The following is a 22335-nucleotide window of genomic DNA, read 5'->3' on the forward strand; positions in this document are numbered from 1 at the left end:
ATTATTTTAGTATCCCAAAAATGAATTATAGACTAAATCCTAAATTAAAGTCTCAAACCAAAAACTCTAGCTTTCGAACTTGTTCCAAAACCTTTCTCAAGCCTCGAACCCCAACTATAAGCCTACTCTATGACACTTATGACTTGATTAGGCTTGGATACTCATGTAACTTGACCTAACTGAGTATCCAAAATGACTCAATTTCATTGGGATACGTTTGTCTCGACAAAATTTTCCTTAGGAAAGCTAATTACATAATGTTTGTAATTAAGTAATATCTTAGCCAAGAACATCACGATGAGGGTATTATTAAGAGTTCAAAAAAAAAAAACCGCAAGTGTAACATTGACATACAATATAGATGATTTGTGCAATTTAGGCTATTTTCAATGTTGGATAAGAGCTACTTGTGAACAATGTCCTAAGCTCGAATCCTACATGTCATGTTGCTGATATGATTTGAATAAAGGTCTTTTGGCCTCTATGCTTTAAAATTAATTAATTAATTAATTATTTTTTTAAAGGCCCTAGTTGGTTGTAGCATTTTTTTCAGGAGCTTGACTTGTGGGCCTAGACTTTTCTCAGTTTCCGGGCTTAACGAAATATAAGTTTGTGACCCATGAAAAAATGTTGTAAGATAAAAGTTTTAATTGACGGAATCACACATAATTTATTTATTAAGAAAATTAGTATAACATAAAGGAAAATAATCACATTAATCTCCCGTCACATGCATATTAATTTGGTAATTTCCTCTTGTTTTTTTTAGTACAAACAATAATTTAAATTAGAGAGGAGGGATTTCTTACATACACACAAGTAATATCATGAAAATTTGAACCTGAGACATCTGGTTTGGAAGTTAAGAAGAGAACTCTCATGTAACGAAGATAACACTTTTTGCTATCTCCGACTAATAACGAAATGACATGTAAGATAATTTTTCTACGTGTCATTATATTATTACTAATATAAGAAACAAGATTATTCCCGCTATACATGTAAATTTTTTAAGCAAGTTAAGGTCTTTTTCCAAACAAGCAACAAAACAAGTGGATTAAAGCAAACCAAATGTATTCCACAGGAACAAATGGGCCTCAGAACCCAGTTAGTAAATCTCGGACCTCCACAATAATGGCGTCTCTTCTCCCTTGCACTTATCTTTTTATTTTAATTATATTTTTTAAGGGTCAAAATAACTTATTCTATTCAAAGCACATCAGAGAAAGTATTTTACCAATCGATTATTTCCTGATGAAAAATAAGGAATAAAAAAGGGAAAAAAAAGTTGTTGGCTTATTTAATCAGTGGGAGAAAAATAGTTTAAAATGGCATTATTAAATAATACTAATTTTCTTACACGCTTTTGTGAGTGCGAGAGATTTTTTTTAATTAAATTATATTATGATAATCAATTGCTACTAATTTCCGCAGTTCCGTTTAATGCCGACTTAGGCTTAGTAATTTATTTTCCTCCGTCTTTCTATATAAAAGAAATACCTGACCTCCGATTAGTCTCGTCCTCCACTATTTCTCCTCAATTTCCAGGGATTGGGTTTGGGGATTTTTCCTAGCTCTCAATTCTCAACCAACGCCACTCTCTCTACGATTAGGTTTTCTTCTTCATTTTTTTCCCAAATTCTTAGCGAAGGTACCATCTCCTCCCTTATAACTCCTTCTCATTGTTTGGAATATCATAAACTCATGCGCAGCCCTCTTGTTCTTGTTAGTCTGCTTCGATTTCAGGGTTTTCTCGTTCTCATTTCTCTCTCATCTTCGTGTAATATTTGTTTCATGTTTATCTTTCGTATAGGATTTTGAGCTATTGTTTCTTCAATTATATTTGGTACTGCCCTTTGTAGTATACTTTGTTTTTCAGGGATCTGTTTTTTCATTGTTTTAAAAAAAGATTTTTCGCTTTTCTTCGTTCGCATTGTATTATGTTTTGTGCAGAATATATGATTTCAAATCAATGGTTGATTGTTCATCATCTATCTAGGGTTTCTTGCTTTTTTCGCTTTTATTAAGTTAAAAAAAATATTAAATATACATATGCATGTAGAATTCCGGTTGTGGGTTTCTGAATTCGATTTCTGGGTAAATATCACGCATCCTTCAGTTATGCGCCTTTAGAATATTGTCCCTGTTCATTTGTTGTTACTTATTGGTAGTTGTTACGGACTCTACGATTGTTATTCATTCGTCAATCATTTGTTGTGACTATTGGGTGTTAATCTGGATTTGTTCCCAAATTAAAACACGCCTGTACCCAAACTCAAACCATGCGTTAACATTTTAATGATTTTCTTTCTGTGTTGATAGAATTATAGTTGGAGGATAGCAAATCCTTTATTGCACGACAATGGAACGGAAAATTATTGAGTTGGATCAAGGATGGGACTATATGCAGAAGGGGATCACGAAGCTAAAGAAGATCCTAGAGGGAATACCGGAGCCTCAGTTCAACTCAGAGGAATATATGATGCTTTACACGTATCCTTCTGTTATTTTACATGTGTTATTCAAATACTATTGTCGTGTATGTGTGTGTTCCTTCTTTTATTTGCTCCGTTATGGTTGTGTGCTATGAGGTGACCTTTCCTTAATTAAGTACAGAACTATCTACAACATGTGTACCCAAAAGCCCCCAAACGATTATTCTCAGCAGCTTTATGACAAATATCGAGAGGCATTTGAGGAATACATTACTTCAACGGTGAGGATTGAGGAACATCGTGATATGTTTACTTATGGTTTCTATGTCTTATATCAGTTACTCAAGTGATGTGGTTTCATTTACTTTCTGAACTTACAAAGAATCATAGTCTTATTTGGTTGTTCATCCATTAGGTGTTGCCCTCTCTAAGAGAGAAGCATGATGAGTTTATGCTGCGGGAGCTTGTCAAAAGATGGGCTAATCATAAAGTTATGGTTAGGTGGCTGTCACGTTTCTTTCATTATCTCGATCGCTACTTCATTGCAAGAAGGTCACTTCCTGCTCTAAATGAAGTTGGACTCACCTGCTTCCGTGATTTGGTTAGTTATTGCACTGTTTTATATGCTTCTGCCTATTTTATGCAAAAAACCTTACACCCTTTTATATGCTTGCCACTTGTCCAGAGTTTTCTGTAATGATGTCTGATATAAATCTGTAATCGCAGGTTTATCGGGAGGTCAATGCTAATGCCAGAGTTGCTGTTATTGGTCTTGTAAGTTTATCGGTTCCTGATCATGTATTGCGAGAAGTATGCATATGTATGTATCCTGTCCATGATGATCGCAGTAGCGGCTGTATATAACCAATACTTTTTAACCAGATTGATAAAGAACGCGAGGGAGAGCAGATCGATAGAGCACTGTTGAAGAATGTGATTGACATATTTGTTGAGATTGGGATGGGACAAATGGAAGCTTATGAAGGGGACTTTGAAGCATACATGCTAGGAGATAGTGGTGAATACTATTCTCGTAAAGCATCAAATTGGATTTTGGAGGATTCTTGTCCTGATTACATGCTGAAGGTAAGTGTATGATTTAGATATGCTTATGGGTGTGGTGTGGCTTATCAGGTAAGTTCATGTCTAAATCTCTTGTGGAATTGTACAGGCAGAGGAATGCTTGAAAAGGGAGAAGGAAAGAGTTTCTCATTACCTTCATTCAAGTAGTGAACAGAAGCTGGTGGAGGTTAGTTAATATGTAATCAGATAGCAGAGAGTACTTTATATATATGTATGTATATGTGTATATAGAGTGGTAATGGGCGGTAGCTGTGATTTGGGAAAGATTTGTTAAATGTATAGATACGAGAGAGAGATAGAGTGTGTGTGTGTGAGGCTTGTTTCGCAAGTTGTTGTGCTAGTGGGTGGTAGCTCTGGTGCCTATATTGTAGTAGGATGTCAAATAAACTTTTAGTTTGTTACCTAAGGAGTTCATTAAGGTATTAAATCAGCTGCACCACTCCAAAAGTAAGGTGTGTGATTCAGCGTGCAGACCAATTTTAGCTTGAATCATACTTCTGTTTGCAATCATTGATTACAGGAATTCCAAGAATAATAATTGAACATTGATTATTATGTGAAGCTTTTAGAGACGAGTTAGCACTGATGCATTAGGAATATATGAGGAAGTACCTATCTACCAAATCTATCAGCACTCATGTAACATGGGATGTGGTGTGGCGTACATTGATACATTATTAGGAATAGATAAAGTGCCTTTTAATTTCTGTCATGCTAAATTGGAAGTGAAATTATTTGCCTAATCCTGTGAGCCTGCTTCTATGAAAAGTGCAGCATAAAAAGTTCTGGTTTGATATTGTTGCACTACTTTTAATTTTATATGTTATCTTATACTGTGATATTCCCTGTAGAAAGTGCAACATGAGTTGTTGGTGGTTTATGCAACTCAACTGCTTGATAAGGAGCATTCTGGATGTCGTGCTTTGCTTAGAGATGATAAGGTATTTTGTCGCCTTGCAGGTTATGATCTTTTTATCCAGTCATTCTTGTAATGCATTTCTAAGGCTGTCTACTTATTTATGTCAGGTGGAAGATCTTTCTAGGATATATAGACTTTACAACAAAATACCTAAAGGGTTGGAACCTGTTAGTAGTGTATTCAAACAGGTTAGTTAGTTTTATGTGCATCTTCTATTTCTGACCTCTGTGAGCTGTTTCTTTATTACGACAGTACTAATATCACTGATGGTTTGCAGCATGTTACTGCTGAAGGTACAGCCTTGGTCCAGCAGGCTGAAGATGTTGCAAGTAACCAGGTTCAGTCTCTTGTTGTGTTTATCCTGGAAGTGATATATTAGCTAGTTTGTTGGTGTAATTGCTGCTTTCCATTATATGTTGTGTTCTGTTATTTGATTCATCCTGCTTACAACTCTGTATGCATGTTGGAGTGTAAATTGTGTGGATTTTGTGTGTTAATTCGACACGTCTAATGGGCGCCTTTGAAATCATTGGTCCCATGTTAGAATTCTGGCTACTTAATAGGAGGGTGCAAACATTCTTTGTGATTAATTTAATAGTTTGGTATTCTGCACAAAACACATATAAAATATGCTTCAGTGATGATGTGTGTTTTCATGAAATAATCACAATCCACAATTTTATTAGTGATGCCCAACTAAATCAAATGGATTTTGAGGTTATTGCGATGGTTGCTTCATGCACAGTTAATCAATTATGTTCGAGTTTTGTTTCAAAAGCTTGTTAACTTCAAATCGACATGGCTATAGGAGCTGATTCATGTATATAATTTTTAATTTTATATGCTCTATTATATTTGATTAAATGATACAGTAATTTCATCTTAGAGAAGAGAAAAAAAAGTCTCCTAGTAAGGAGATGATTGTTTAATTGGACTTTTGTCATTTTTGGCCCGTCAGTATATTCTTTTTTTTCTTCTTTTTGTTAAACAGTTCTTGATTATGTGTGATGGTGTGTGATTATGTTGTTAGCATGGGTTCATGCTTGAGCTAGTTGTTTATCCTGCTTTTTATTATTATGATGCTAAGTGGTACCAACAATGCTTCTGCAGGCTTCAAGTGGAGCTGGCACACAGGAACAGGTACATTATTCAATTATTATATTTAAGAATTTTAGAAGTGATTGGAAGTCCATGATTGACTTAAGTTTGTGGTCTTCAGGTCCTTGTCAGAAAAATAATTGAGCTGCATGACAAGTATATGGCATATGTCACTGATTGCTTTTTAAACCACACTCTCTTTCACAAGGTTGGTGCTGTAGTTACTGGTCATTTACATTTGATCTTATCACTTAATCTAAAAGGCCCTCTTCATTTGTTTGCATCATAGGCTCTGAAAGAGGCTTTTGAGGTATTTTGCAATAAAGCTGTTTCTGGGAGTTCAAGTGCTGAATTACTTGCTGGATTCTGTGATAATATCCTCAAGAAGGGTGGGAGTGAGAAGTTGAGTGACGAGGCCATTGAAGAAACACTTGAGAAGGTATTATTCTTTGGGTTTTTTCTTATTATGGTTTTCATTTGTTGCTGATGTTATGTTTGGATTCTTGCAGAATTCAGTTGGTTTTTCAATTAATCTTACGGTTGTCATTGAATTTTTCCAGGTAGTTAAGCTTCTTGCTTATATCAGTGACAAGGATCTTTTTGCAGAATTCTACAGGTAGAACATTGTTTCTCAATTTGGGGGGGATTCGGTTTCATGTGTCACCGACAAGGTCAATTCTAGTTAGACCACTTGCCTGTTAGTGTTTTAATAAGGCACTTGACATGTCAAAATAGTACAAAGTCTTAGGTCATGTAAGCAAGTGCCACAATCATATTGGTTATTGAATTTACATCCAATGACTTAGAAAATGGTAGATACCTTATTAAAATGCTTTACTGGCAAGTGTCTAGCACTCCCATATGTGTGTGTATGTATTTGCAAGTCATAAACGAATATATTATTTTTTATTCACAGAAAAAAACTTGCCCGTCGGCTACTTTTTGATCGGAGTGCCAACGAGGACCATGAAAAAAGTATTCTGACAAAGCTTAAGCAGCAATGTGGTGGACAGTTCACCTCAAAAATGGAGGGAATGGTGAGTTGACCTGTTTTTCTCTGGGTGTCTTTCTGTATGTTACTCTTGTGGTAGGAGATTAAATTTGGCATTGGATTTTTCTTGCAGGTCACAGATTTGACATTAGCTCGGGACAATCAGGCCAACTTTGAGGAATATCTTCACAATAACCCTGACGTAAATCCTGGGATGGACTTAACGGTCACTGTGCTTACAACTGGTTACTGGCCAAGTTATAAATCGTTTGATCTGAACCTTCCTGAAGAGATGGTAACATATGCGTCCATATTTAGTTTGTTTAAGATTTCCCTAGCAAATATAGCTTATGCTTGAAAATTTTAAATGTTGGCTAAGGAATTTGTTGTATGTGTTCATTTCAGGTGAAGTGTGTTGAAGTTTTCAAGGGATTCTATGAAACAAAAACGAAGCACAGAAAACTTACATGGATTTACTCATTGGGAACTTGCAATGTTAATGGCAAGTTTGAACCCAAAAACATTGAACTGGTCGTGTCAACGTATCAGGTAGCTTAGTAGGCAGTATTATGGTTCACTTGTTGAGTCTTGGCACAATGTCTCCTTTCCAAGATGTTTTCTAGTATGGGGACTTTACATTTCTTTGCCGCCTTTTACAGGCTGCTCTCCTGCTTCTCTTCAATACTGCTGATAAATTGAACTATTCAGAGATATTGACTCAGTTGAACCTTACTCATGACGACTTGGTTAGATTGCTTCATTCGCTGTCATGTGCCAAGTACAAGATCCTCATTAAGGAGCCAAATACGAAGACTATCTCTCCAACTGACAGCTTTGAATTCAACTCTAAGTTCACAGACCGAATGAGAAGAATTAAGGTCTGAGATCCCTCTATACTTTTTTCACTTCAATTTTAGATTAGGATTTGAGGATTCATACCTCTGACAATTTTTTTTCTTTTTAAATTTTAAATCCTTAGATTCCTCTCCCACCAGTGGATGAAAGGAAGAAGGTAATTGAAGATGTTGACAAAGACAGGCGATATGCTATTGATGCTGCAATTGTGAGGATTATGAAGAGTCGGAAAGTTTTGGGTCATCAACAATTAGTCATGGAGTGTGTTGAGCAGTTGGGACGTATGTTCAAGGTATTAAATTCAGCTTTTAAATTCAGGAGAATGGTGTCATATGTGGTTTAATAATAATTAACTTGAAGTTCAAGATTTCAGTCAATAGTCCTTGTTAGAGGTCATGGCTAATTTAGCCAAAAGAATAAAATGGAAGTCTCTCATATCCGTATAAATAGTTTTTGTGTGATTTCTTGTTCCAAATAATTCTCTCTAACATGGTTATGGTTGAATTATGTGCAGCCTGACATCAAAGCAATTAAGAAGCGCATTGAAGATCTCATCACCCGTGACTACCTGGAGAGGGACAAGGAAAACCCTAACATGTTCAAGTATCTTGCATGAATGATCTGAGTGTCGGAGTTTTCATTTTACTTGGGATATGGTGGTCGAGGTACAATTGATGCCCTGAAGTACAGGAACATGAAGAATATCGTAGTTTCTTTGGAGTTGGGATCTGCTGTAAATTATGTGCAGCTCTTTTAGAAAATTCTAGGATTTTGAAAAGAAGTGGAGAATTTTTTGTGCAATTCTTCGCTATTAAAAGCCAGTTTTGTGCAATTCACCCATATATCCATCCATATATGGGAATGTTGATAAAATTTGTTGTCGCTCTTACTCGATAATTCTGTTTTATGCTTTTCTAAACGCAGCAGCCCCCTTTCTTTATAAGGATGATGATGTCATGATAGTTGTCCGAGTCGTTGAGTTTGAGATTGCCGGCGACTATTTTGGATATAGATTCAACAAACAGCATGAAAAGTTTTTAACTTGAGATAGATTGCAAAGTTTGATTGCTGTTGGACTCGCTGTGTATCTGTTTTTGGGAATTTTAAGCTTCAAATAGAAATTTTAATTTTATCAAACTTTAACCAATGTGATTGATTAGCGTGTTACATTATTCTGAGTAAGAACAAAAGCAAAACGTGTCAAAAGTGAATCTCATAGGCTAATGTTCTGTTTATGCTAATGAATTTTCGCACTCCACTCCGGTGTTTGGAAAATGAATTTTCACAATCCAGGGTATCACAAATGAATAATCCCATTTTGGGGTTTCACAAATAAATTTTCGCATTTTTGGCATTTGTTAATGAATTGTCTCATTTTGTTAGTTAATGAATGTTTGCATTTTGGAGTTTCAAAAATTAATTTTTTGCCTTTCGGGTTTTAGCAAAACTCAAAATGTGAAAATTCATTAGCGAAATTCAAAACAATTTATTAACAAAACCCCAAAATGACAAATACCATTTAGAAACCAAAAATAGAAAAATTCATTTGCAAAAGCCCCAAATGCGAAAAATTCATGTGCAGAACCCCAAAATTTGAAACTTCACTAACGAAACCCCAAGATACCACAACTTGTTAGTGAAAACCAAAAATGTGAAAATTTATTCATGAAACTCCAAAAAAATCGAAAATTCATTTTCACAACCTCAAAATGCAAAACTCCGAAATGCAAAAATTCATTTGGAAAACCCCAAAATGTGAAAATTCATTAATGAAACCCTAGAGTACGGCAATTCATTAGTGAAACCCTAAATTGTGTATATTCATTTGGGAAACCTTGAAATGCAAAAATGCATTGACAAAACCCCAAAATGCGAAAATTCATTAGCAAAACCCCAAAATGCGTAGATTTATGTGAAGCCCCAAAATACGAAAAGTATTTAGTGAAACCTGAAATGCAAAAATTCATTGACGAATTTCATTTACAAAACCCCAAAATGCGACAAATTCATTAGCGAAACCCAAAATACCAAAATTCATTCTTGATACCACGAAATGTGAAAATTCATTAGCGAAACCACGAAATGAGAAAATTCATTTGTGAAACCCAAAAATGTGAAAAATTATTCATGAAACTATGAAATGCAAAAATTCATTAGCTAAACCCCAAAATACGAAAATCCATTAGGGAAACATCAAAATGCAAAAAATGCATTCGCAAAACACCAAAAATGGAAAATCCATTTTCGGAACCCCCAAGTTTTGTAAAACTCCAAAATTTTATAGTGGATTCGAAATGTGAAATTTCATTCTTGAAACCATATAGACAAAAATTCGTTCATGAAACCCTAACATGTAAAAATTCATTTATGTAATCTTAAAATGCAAAAAATTCATTCACATAGCCAGGGAATGCGAAAATTGAATAGCAAAACTCATATCTCTGACACATAACATGCAATAAGGATTATCATTTATTTTTAAAAATTTAGGTGTTGGATTGTACTGGATTACACCAGATCATATTAAATTTTACTGGAAATGCATTTTGGCATTTGGATTTTGGAGTTCCAAAATTTTTTTGGACCAAAACGTCAAGACACATGGATTTTGGAGTTGGGTTCTACATTTCTGTGGTGGATTTCGAGATTGTTAAGTAGTCCAAAACGAGTGATTAACGACACTGCTTCCCTCCTATAAGGGTATTCTTACTTCTTGCAAATCAAAGTTCAATACATATGCAAAAATAATTCATAAAAAATACAAGGAAAAATCTCTACACACATGTCAAACTATGATTGGCAGAAAAATAGGAGTTTCTACTTCCAGGGAGGAGGCAAATATTTTCTAGTGAATATACCATCTTAACTTATTGGTTGAATTCCATTTTCGACCAAAATAAATAATAATAATAATAATAATTGGTTAAGGCTTAATTTATTAGTGTTTTTGTCCGTATTGTATAATTTGTATCGAGTATTAAAGATAAACTTGAATATTTGACAGAAGGTTGAGTTTGAAACTTGACGTAACACACGCATCTCTGGCCATCAATGTCGTCACTTGAAACAATCGAAAGCTTTATTAATAAAACCCGGATAATTACAATCGCTATGGGTAATCAAGAATAAATAATTCAAAAATTTATTGTCTAAACCTATAATAAATGTTATCTGTATGGGTAATCAATCAACCATTTAGTGGCTAGTTCATAATTTGGATAGAAACTACACTACACACCCACATCGGGGAAAACTGAAAAAAGGAGAATATCACATCAAACTCAGTTGCCTACCAGCGAGAGCTGCCGTAGCCGCAACTATCCCCGTTGCTCAGCCTGCAAGCAGAGACCCTGTTCAGTTAGCAACTTATCAACCAATCTCCTAAAATTTAAAAGTATAGGGTAAAACAATATAGAACAGTGGGAGGGTTATATATGAACCATTTATACAAGTATACAACGTTCCATCATTACTTTCTTTCTGCACAAGATTAAGAAGGAAGTTTGCAAATAAACCAATATTATATCTTAAAATTCAATTTACAACTAAGGATGATCATGTGCATAGACAATATTTAGCCCTTAGAAAGAATGTTTAATTTTCAAGTTGCAGGATGATAGATTTATTGATGCTTTTCTTATTATTTATTTACTATCTTCTCCATCACTCCTCTCATGCTCGGCAATTGTAATTTCAATTAATTTCTAGACACATGCTTCTAATTTGAGAGACTCACACCTTACAAGTACATAAATTGATCTGAAGTCGGCGAATAAATAAACATTGCCAAATCGTTACAACCTTACCTGTTTGATCTGAAGGACTGACCTAATAATATCCAATCATCCCCTTCTCTTTACAGACGGAAACACATGCAGAATCTTCAATAATCTCGATTCAATGATTTGTATATATACATAATCTCCACTGGCAGGAGAAAGTAAAAACACAGAGAAATCGTTAGAGATGAAGGCACATAGAATGAAGCAGCGAATTTTCGCAACAATTACAGCTACACAAACCTTTGAGGAAAGAAACTCAGGCAAGTGCAGCAATGCGAGCTCATGCATCGCAGTGATAATAATTTTCTGATAATATATTCTTCTGGTTTCATCTCTATTATCGCAAAGAGGATAATTATCCTAACTACAACAAGGGTGATGAAGACAACCTGCACATATAACCAAATTAAATTCAGACAGAAATAAATGCAAATAATTTTTATTTTTTTTCAAAAGGAATTTTTGGTAACTAAAAAGAAAACAAAGAAAAATAAAATAAAAGTTGAGGGGGAAAATAGAGGGTATCTATTAAAGAAACAGCATACCTACGATTTTCATCTTTTTCCACTCTCTCATAGTGTTGGTGTGGTCTCAATCTGTAAACTGTAAGACAGCTTGTGCACATACTGGAAGTTGCCATTCACAGGTTGTCTCCACATGATGCAATATAACGACTTATCAAGATACGTTGACAGTCTGAAGAAAAAAGAAGCCCCAAAGTTGTACTTTTGTGTTTTGGAACTTAAAACAAACCCCCTATTGTTTTTAGAACCAACGTTCTTCTTCTTATATACAACTATTATGTCTTCCATCACATTGCTGATGAAGCATATCCACCTTCAGAAGTTGCTCAGAATCTTCTCAGCAGAGCCGTAATCAATGATTGTTCACAACACCTCAAAATGAATATTGATTATTGAGATCAGAATAACCTCTTTGGTCCCTGTCTGTGCTAGAAAGCAGATTTTAGGACCAAATAAACTAAAACGAATAGGAGTTTATCTGTATTTCAAACAGGAACGGAAACCACCAGTCCCCCGACAGAAGTTCCAAGCAGTTCAGCAGAAGTATCAAGGCCAGCCTCTTTTTCCTCCCTCCTTAAGGCATGAGACCAAAGATTCACAGACCTTCCTAGGGTTGAAATCATCCCACAACCTCTTGGACTCTTTCAACAGCTAATGGCATCCATCGCGAGCCGCACCAAACGTAGTAATCCCTCCACATCATGGAAGTTGAAATCAAGAGCCCTTTTAATGGAAGAGATGCCTTCTGAACGATTAGCGTCTCCCACGTTTGTATTAGCAGCTGCAAAAGCAATCCGAGATTTTCTTGATGCTTCCATTGCAAAATTTACGTCCTGAGCCTGCAATTCATCATATTTGATCATGTATTGTTCATTCGCCGTCCAATATACAGGTATAGCGATTGAATCATGTGGCAATGTATGACAATAGGATGCAAGATTCAGAGAGAGAGAGAGAGAGAGAGAGAGAGATTTAATTCCCCTTGATAAGTTGGTAAAACATTATATGTTTGTTGTGCTTGAGGCATATAACAGAAAGGCATGCAGTGGCCGATATCCACACTTCTCTTATGGTAGACATGTGAAAGGAGAATACCCTTTTTTAGATAAATTGGTAGTCAACTCGTGTTCATGACCTTCTTTGACCATGTTATATGTGCTAAAGATGTGAAATATTTTGATAAAGATTTGTGCATTGGTATAATAGTAACAAATTAAAGCTTCAATAGAAGATTTATATGTACTTACAAAATTGAGCATCCTGAGAAAATTGGGACGGTTTCGGGCAGCAATAACATGGTTTCCAGCAACTTGGGGAGAGCTAACACCCTTGGGTAAGGCAACCTTGTCTACCGTTGAGGGGTTGTTCAAGTTATCAACATCAGAGGCAGAGGAAGAAGGAGATTCACCTGATAGAAAAGCAACAAGGACATCAAATATGCAGCAACTCAAACAAGGTTATTAAGAGCCTTGCATATCCTTTAGCACCAAAAAAAATAGCTCAGCTATGACGCTTGTCAATTTACCAGGAGGAACCAGTTGTAAAGCCGTTTGCAACTCAAGACGATCTCTGCTTGCACTGGCATGAGAGATATATATCACCTTCATATAAGCCACCTCCATGCATTTGTAGGCCAAAGCAGCAGCAGCCATATCCTTGGCTTTCTCGTATTCATGAGCACAAAACCTACAAGGTAATTCAAACTAATAAGGAAAAGCATAAAAAGAGGCATGGAAGCTCCATAGTCCATTAGAGTATAAAATCTGCAAGAAATGGCTCCTATTCATGCTACGACGGTAAGTACCAATACCTATTCTAATGACCAAATATAGAGAGTCGATCATGAAGCACAATGATTTACCTACTATGGTCCAAAAGCATATAGCTACGCGCAAAGACAGATGAGACCACTTCACTAAGTATGAGAAGATTGTAAAAATTACTGCTTATGTCTTGAAAACTAACCCTACCCCAAAAGTACAGTCTCTGTCAACCCTCCCCACCCAATCCAAAAAGGCTTACATGAGGGTAAAAACCTCAAAACACAACTGAAATTAGAATTAATACCTAAAATTTCACAAGTCTATTTATGGGTCCTAATCTAACACTTGCAGGGCTCCATCAAGGGTAGGCAGAGACTTGCATGCAAGGTGTACACGTCAAACGGATATGAATCACTAAGACCCAAAATCAGTGCATGTGCCACAAGAACAGTGTTTATAACGCTTAAAGGTTGACTTACTCCCATAGTTTTCCAGTGCTACTATACATTTGCATGCTCTCATTATGCTTGGCGCTCTCACTGTTAGTCAATTCCAACTGAGATGCTGCATGAAGAAATTTGACAGCTGCCTCGAAGTAAAGACCCGTACTTTCAGATGACCCAGAGTTCTGCAAAAATTGGTGTTACACATTATTATCACAGAAAGGAGAACATAAACATCTAATCACGAAAATATGATAGGTTAAAACCTTGAGACGATCAGCAAGGTGTTTTAAATCTTTAGCTTCTTTCACAGCATTTGTAACAGCCTGGCTGCTGGAGTCCCTTCTGACTGGACTAGGGGCATCAAGACTGGCCCTGTGCCCATTCTGTGTATGATGTCTTGAACTGATATGCTGAGTTCCATTCTGATTATCAGCCTTTCTGGTCTGTACTTGCACCTTCCAGCATTATTACCTTCAGAGGCATCAACTTGTATACTATCTGCTCCATTGCTTTTGTGAGAACCAGAAGCTGGTCGGGGGCAACGAGTCGTCATCTCATTTTGAGCTCCTCCGGAGGGTGGCAACGGTAGTGACTTCCCCCTAATTGAGCCTGTATCCACTCGATCAGTTTTTTCTGAAGGAATCCTCCTTGAAGGCCTTTCACTATCACAGTCTTGCAGCGAATGCTGCTTGAGAGTAGAAATTGAATCTTTTTTGCAAAGAGCATCTAGTCTAACATCTGGGCCATCATTACCCCTTAAATTTGACTGAATCTCCCTTTTACTACTCTCATTGGAGGGTTTTCCAGTAAAACCTTTCTTGCCGACATTTTTGTTCTCAGTTTCACCAGACTTGAGCCCAAATTTCTCCTGCAACTTGTTTTTACCATCCCTTGGTTTTATTCCATGGGACGGTGAATGATCTTGCAGTTCATTGAAAACATTAGAATTCTTGCCCTCACCCATATCCAAATCAGCCTCAAAGCTCCCTCCATTCTTGTCCTTCGACCGTGAAGAAGAGAAATCCTTCCCTGACTTTCTTGGGCGAGAACCATTACCATGATAATGGTTGCCATTATCTCTGTCTTCACCACCAAATTGATTTGAAGCCAATGGTTTACTAGGGAACCGAGTATCTTGGCCTGAATTACCATTAACAGAAAGACCATTTGTGATATCAGGCGATGGGACAACCAGTCCTCTAGCTTTACCACCAGATATGTGATTAGAATCTCTGTCCTGAAAATCAAGCACAGAAGAATCAAGGGACCCATGATTAGCCACAGTGGAAAATTTGTCCCTCCTTGCTGTCCCAGATCGATCACTCCCACCATCATCTTCACCATCCGAGCATCTTCTTGGGCTACCTATTGCAAAATGACCAGCATCTTGTGCCTCATCCTTTCCCATGAGGTCCCTGTGTACTGATGTAAGCTTATCAGGATTCAAGATTCTCATAGGTGATGATGAAACAGATTCTACTGGTGAACCTTTAACTTCCTGAAAGCTGGATTTGGTTTTCTGGGAACCAGAAACTTTGGAAGAGCTTGAAGTGGCAGCCATAGGAACCTGTACAGATCCCAAATCTTTTTTCGAAGAATCCGTACCATTCCTACTCCGGTGAGTTAGACCACTACTTATATCTTTTCTAAGTTGTTGATTCTTTGTATGGCTGTTTTTTTTGTCTGTTCTACCACTACCTTTGCTTGCACTAGACTCTTTCCCGTCAGATCTAGATGCCCTTGCCTTCTTTTCCTTCCTGTAGTCATTCTCACTAAACTCCTCCTTTGCAACGACTGAACGATCCTGCACATAGCTCCCTGTAGCGGGAATGGAACCCATATGAATTTGAGTATCGGGGAATTCCTTCACTTTTCTCTTTTTTGATCTACCTTTAGAATCACAAGTTCCCGTATCTAAGGATCGATTATCCAAAACTTCATCTTTTGCTTTTGTAATTGCCTGTGGCCTATTCTTAATTTGTTCCTTCCCTGCTGCAGCAGTCCGAAAACCACTACTTGAGCTAGGACCTACCTCCCCAACTGCCACACTGTAGTCTGACGCCCATTCTTCATCAGTAATACGCTTAACTTCAGTCTTGATTTTCTTGGAAGCTCTAGAAGAATCTGGATCGGAGTCTCTTCTGCTCTTGATCTTTAAATTCATGATATCACCTGTTTCTGTTTTAACATGCTTTATTAATAAGTAAATAGCATTCAACATAATTAAGGAAGTCTTCCAAGCACAAAAAATCACTGCTTCATATACGTACCTCCATTGGTAGAGGGCTCTAAAACTTTATGCTTCTCTTTGTACTTATGCTTTCGTTTCTCCACTGCCATGTCACTGGATTTGCTTAGCTGCTGCAAATCTAATTCACTTAGCAATGGAGACTGGTTCACGTCATTCAAGCTTCTACTCTTCACTGATGCCTGTAAGTTTTTCTTCATGGAGTTTGGCAACTGAACGGAACCATCTCTATTAGATGCATTTGACAATTCTTTTGGTCCATTTTTTTTCTTTCCGCCACTAGGCATGGCATGCAAACCAAAACTTTCGAGGTTTTGGTCAGGGTTCCAAGACTTAGGCAATGCCTCTCCTTCCATAAACCCACCAGGATTTCTGGACACATTATTTTGGCTCTCAGGGGCAGGAACTTGGCACTGCGCAATTAGAGCTTTCGTTTTTTCTGTTGTTTCCTCCTCGCTTACACTACACCGATTCATCCCAGGCCTGCATTTGAATCAAGACATCAAGCTTCCGAGAGAGAGAGAGAGAGAGATTGGAACAAACAGTCGCTAACAATTTCTAAACTGACATATATCAAAATACCACTCCAGGTTTTGTCGATATACATTGTAATGAAATGAAAATAGCTATAGAATAGAAAATGCCTACTAGAAAGTAACTTACAGCCAATTAAGCATGCTACACAGCCACTTTTCAGGTAGGTTGTCCGGGTTTGTACCATGTGGAAGAAGCCGCCATTTCTGACACTTGTCACAACATACCCAATTATCTTCTATGAGTGCAGGAGGCCCTGCAGCAGGAGTTGCAGCAAAAATTGGTCCATTTCCAAAGCGTGGGGCTATATTTGAAGCTGGTTTATCGATTTTCTTGCCACTTGGTCTCTCCCTTGATCCACTGTTAACTGCAGATGTGCTTTTTGCAACAGTATCGGAGTCCTTAAGCTTATCTTCAGAAGGAAACTCAAATAATTCCATTTGGTTCCCGTCATCAATATCCCCAAATAAACCTGTGTCTGTATCCCTGATTTTATCAAGATCTTTACATAGTTTGAAGTTTTCTGGATCAGTATTAGAATTGTTCACATGAGTGCTCTTCATTTTGGGACCTGAAGAGGAACCAACCCTCGAGCTTTCTTTTGGCAACTCTGCAACCAGGGTCCTGTGACCTTCCTTCGATTTCTTTTTCTCTGCAGGTAATGGATACTCCTTCCCAGAAACTAGTCTCGTATCATCTATCTCATGGGATGTAGCCCTCTGATTGACCCTCTGCTTTGAATGGTCCATGACTTCAGTATTTAAAGCTTTCCTCCCTTTAGAAACATTTAAGTCACCTTTCACTGATTCATAAGTTTTCTCTCGTCTACAAGGGCCCTCTTTCTTTGGATGAACCAAAACATCATCGCTGGAACTTACTTTTCTATCTTCCTGAACCTTTCCAGCCAAAATGGATTTTCGCTTTTCAACCCAGGCATCCTCTTGGTTGGACATTGGGTCCATTGATTCATCTTCTACTTGACCATCCTTCAATAAATATTTCTTATCCAGTTCTTTGCTCTTTATCACGTCACTGACAGTAGCAAATGAATTGGATAGAAGTGGGAGCTGCAAGGTTTTAGAAACAAGCTCCTCACAAGCAAACGCGTCCACATCATGTTCCTTCTTTGACAGGAGCCCAATTCCATCCTTATTATTCCCATTCTTTGATTCTGCTGAAAAATCATTTCTTTCAACAGATTTTGTTTTCCTCTGCCCTGACAATTTCCCACCACCCTCCATGGTATGAGTTCCATTCGCTAGGGAGCCAGACGTTTCCCAGCTATCCCTTGGAAGAGTCACAGATCTACCCTCTTTTAGGAGCTTTTCCTTTTCAGTTAAGTAAATAAGGTCGTCAGGAAGAGGTGACATCATACCCTCGTCCACCGGAAAGGATGTCATAATCTACTCCAGAGCACGATGAAAAGAAATGTTTCAGTTTAAGCACATTAAGTTCAAATACAGAAAACATCTGAATGTTACAGGGAGATGATTCACCTGAAGAATACTGGTGGGAGATTCAAATAGGGCATCCTGAGGCTCATGAGATATTCCTTCGCTATCGGAAGGGCTATCATCTAGCGAGGAAGACGGTGTGCCATCAAGGCCAAGCCCGCTGTAGATAGCATTTTTTCGTGTCGACAAGTTATCTGATCCCACTTTAATTCGCACCTTCAGTGTTTTCTGGTCCGATAAACTAATAGCTTTCTTGTTTGCAGATTCATGTCGAGGAGCGTACTGGTCAGCTAGATCTAATGACATGCTTCCTTCTTGTTTGACTGGATCGTTCACTGATGGCGCCTTTGGTGCAACCAGCGAAGTGGAACCCGTTGAAGCAGGCCCAAGCCCCACTGACTGAGGCGTAGTATGACAAACTACATTGTTACGTTGACCACCCTGTGCAGTAAAATAATCAAAGATGACTGAGAATTGTCAAATAAACCAATAAACGACGTTGGTTCCTCTGTACAGGATTAGAAATAAATCAGAAAAAAATAAAAATAAAAATAAAAGCTGATAGAATTGATACCTCAAGTTTCACGTTGTAAGGGGATTTGGGTAAGCTGTAGTTGTGAACCTTTGGTGGAGTCCTCGAATGGGACCACACTGGAGACCGCTGATAGGAAGGTAAAAATGAGCCATACCCACCAAACTTTGCCCCTGTTGCAATGTATTGATCGCCAATTCATTACTTAAAGGAGAGGAACTTCAAAGTAATGAATCTCTTAAGCACAAGAGAAAGTGTGATTCCCTTCTATTGACTTACCCAAATTTTCTGCAGAAACCCCACCTTCAAAATCTTTCTGAAACTGTCCCAAAACATCTTGAATCCTATCATCCTATTACCAGACAGAGCAGTATGAGTCATTAAAATGACAAGCTCATATAAAGAGACAAAAAGTGATAACAAGGGCTAGAAAATATTTAGGCATCTTTAAGATTTAAGATACTACATTGTAGAACTACCAACTATTAATACCCTAAAACAATTACACTTCACGACCCTACAACACTTACGCAGAAACTAAACACCCAGTTTCAAATTCCGAAAGATCATGCATTGCACTTGAAGTTATCGTAGATAAATCCACCTAACTTGATTTATAACATTCAAATTTCACAACCGCACTAACTCATAACTAGACAGGAGGGCAACATAGATCTAAAGACTCCAAACCTGAATAGAACTCAAGGCACATTATATGCCATAGTAAACTGTTACCATAATCAGTAAGTTCTGCATAGAAAACAATTATTCGAATGAACCAATCCCTCAAAACAGCATTGTCATGCCCTACCATAAGCCAAAGAGGGATACTACCTTGCATTACAAAGTGGACAACTATGATATGTTAATGTCGCAATTACATTACAATAAGCATGAGCTAAGTAACGAAGTCCTAAACTACAGTTTCTGCTCCCTATAAACAATTATGAAGTTCTAAACTACAGTTTATACAATATAATTTAAGATAAGTACTTATATCATTCGGTGCCCTTAAAGTTTTAACACAATCAAAGTAAAATTCAAATTCAATCAAACTCCGAAGCTTGGATCTAAGACATCAGTACAAGTCAACCCGAAAAATTCAAAGCAATTCAAAACCAATATTCATGTTAGGATCAAGCTTGTATGCAACAAAAAGTACACATACACACATGTATATTCATATCTGCACGTATTATGTTATATGCTTACGATGTAAGAGAGAGCAACATCAGGGTCGATGTTGGGATCGTATTCATTGATATGGGAAGAACAAGCTTCGCCTTCTTCAAGCTCAGTATCCTCCATCTCTCTCCCACCACCAAACCCTAACCCTAGCTCCTTCCTCGCATCCCTAGTCCCCACAGAAATCATCCACGCAACCCCAACCTTTCAAAGCCTTCAATTTCTAATCAAAAACCCGAAACTCTCTACGACCCATTCAACAGAATTCTCCTAATCAATCAAATTCAGACCCGATCACACAAACACCCCAAAAATCAATATCCTAACCACAAATTCACAACCACCGAATTATTCCAAATTAAAACGAATAAAAAAAACTAACTGGTTTCTGAAAACCACGAATTTGACCACAACAATCTTGTGCGTGAAACTTCTTTGGAGACACTTTCTGCGTGCAAATTCTATAGGAGTTGAAATTGATTCAACAGAACTCCCTCTCTCTCTCTCTCTCTCTCTCTCTCTCTCTCTCTCTCTCTGGGTTTTGGTGTCTACAGCAGCCGGTCTTTTTTTCAATTTTTCTTTTCTTTTCTGGTTTTTTTTTCTTTCTCTTGAAGCAAAATAGTTAATTATTTATATATTTTAGGTGGCCACATAGAATTAGGAAAGAACCGGGATCTAACCAGAGGGGAGAGACGATGGAGAAAAGAGGGTCAGATTCACCGTTTACATTCCCGGTAACATACTTTCCTTTATTAGAGTTTCAGCCCTCTATTTCATGTTTTTTTATGTCCTGACAGCACCTGGATTTCCAATGTAAGACGCAATCAGATGCGCGTGGCGACACGCTTCACCCTGTTTGACTCTAGAGAAAAGCAAGAATGTGAAAATTGTGGTGGTGGTGGCTTCTAAGTTGTTCTAACATAAACACAATATAAACAATTAAACCATCAAAAATTTATACTCAAGAGCATGTATTAACATATATGTACCATTTTCTTTTACACACGTGACTTTTGTGATATTATGATTACAGGAATGTTCAACAATAAACTATGGGTGTGTTCATTTAAACCTTTTTTTTACAGAGTCAATCTCTACACAGACGTAACATCTTATTTTTCACTATATCTTACTTTATTTGTCTATGTAGTTGCATGTTGGGATTTAGATCTATTTTCTATAACTATCTTGAAACGCATTTTGTTAAGAAAATCTTAAAACTAACATTGAAATAAATAATGAATAAAAGCGTGACCGGTTACTTTAAAAATATACCTTGTCAAGATTGTTACACTATGCTAGATACGTAACTAGCTGTCTATAAAAATATCTATATATAAAAAGAAGTATATTCGGCATTGGATTAAAAGGATTATTTTTCTTACCATTTAATCTAACACGTCATGTTGACATACTGTAAATTTTGGACATTTAGTAGTTAGACTATTGTTTGAAATGTGTCGCAAGTAATATTGTCAAACTAAAAATTTGTGTCATTAATTAAGTGTACTCTTGTAAATAAATTTTGATTACTCAATATCTTAATTGAACTAATTAAGTGTTATCTTAATTGTAAGTGGGGTTACTAATTAGGTGTTATCTTCTATGAACTGTATATAATGATATGCTAGCAAACTGTAAATTCGGGCCATTGATTTGAACGTTATGTATAATTTGTGAATTTGGACAATTGATTCGGCAAAATCTCATAAATTTGGACCACTGATAAAGTAGAATCTTATTTGTGTTGTTTGACTATAAATCTAGACCATTTATGAAGTAGAATCTTGTATAAAATGTTTGGCATGTATATACTTATCTTGTATGAAATGTTTGACATATGTACTTATTGTATTCTAAAGATCATATTATATGGTGAATGAATATAGTTAATAAAATTTATAAATGTTTTGTTCCCTACTTTTTTATGAGGCGGGAAGGGCAAATTTGAACTTGGAATCTATTGTTGTGTTTAGATTTAAGTCTATTGATGTGTTTAGATTTAAACTCTTAGAATCATAGAAAAAAAATACAATTAGGTAGTTGTATCGATTGTCTTAAAAGAATCATTATATTTCTTTGATTTCCTTAAGTATAACAAATTATAAATTGATCGCTTAGTATAAGCTCACTTAATGGTTAATTAATTCGATATGAGACCCCTTTCCCATTTATTAGAAAATGTAAATTCGGCTAAGTATAATCAATAGTTTGGTTAAATTTGGTTTATCATTATTTTTTGGTCAAAAGTCACTTTTGGTCCTTGTAGTTTGACACTTCAACCACTTTTGACCTTGTAGTTTCAATTCCTTCAATTTTGTCATTGTAGTTTCATAATTGTAGCAATTTAAGGACCATTCTAATTTCCATCAAATTATTCTAACTTTTGTTATCTATTTAGGGTATTTTGGTCCAAACTTGCATCCCCTCCCCCAACCCGCCAACCGTCACTAGCAATCCCACCCAACCCCACCTAGCCACCACAC

General features: G+C 36.7%; 2 protein-coding genes across 2 annotated transcripts; one reads left to right on the plus strand and one right to left on the minus strand.

Annotated features, from left to right (window-relative positions):
* The first annotated feature begins 1453 nt into the window (after window positions 1–1453).
* Window positions 1454–8324, plus strand: LOC103333883 (cullin-1). The gene is made up of 20 exons (XM_008236791.2): window positions 1454–1651; window positions 2323–2493; window positions 2617–2716; window positions 2851–3036; window positions 3162–3209; window positions 3318–3521; window positions 3607–3684; window positions 4370–4459; window positions 4545–4625; window positions 4715–4774; window positions 5548–5577; window positions 5657–5743; window positions 5825–5974; window positions 6096–6151; window positions 6452–6572; window positions 6660–6821; window positions 6932–7075; window positions 7186–7404; window positions 7506–7673; window positions 7896–8324. Exons 2-20 carry the CDS (start codon window positions 2363–2365, stop codon window positions 7995–7997), a joined length of 2217 nt encoding a protein of 738 aa, XP_008235013.1. The 5' UTR covers window positions 1454–1651; window positions 2323–2362; the 3' UTR covers window positions 7998–8324.
* A 2114-nt stretch (window positions 8325–10438) lies between these two features.
* LOC103333882 (cysteine-tryptophan domain-containing zinc finger protein 3-like) lies at window positions 10439–20570 on the minus strand. The gene is given in 15 exon segments (XM_089054215.1): window positions 10439–10716; window positions 11188–11308; window positions 11404–11552; window positions 11709–12526; window positions 12935–13095; window positions 13213–13373; window positions 13930–14078; window positions 14160–14356; window positions 14359–16074; window positions 16167–16627; window positions 16808–18081; window positions 18175–18573; window positions 18707–18837; window positions 18944–19016; window positions 19877–20570. Coding segments are annotated over 12 exon segments (5079 nt in total). The 5' UTR covers window positions 20039–20570; the 3' UTR covers window positions 10439–10716; window positions 11188–11308; window positions 11404–11552; window positions 11709–12331.
* Window positions 20571–22335: the final 1765 nt, after the last annotated feature.

This window comes from Prunus mume, linkage group LG6 (genome assembly GCF_029339155.1).
Source record: "Prunus mume cultivar Tortuosa linkage group LG6, ASM2933915v1, whole genome shotgun sequence".
Classification (NCBI taxonomy): Eukaryota; Viridiplantae; Streptophyta; class Magnoliopsida; order Rosales; family Rosaceae; genus Prunus; species Prunus mume.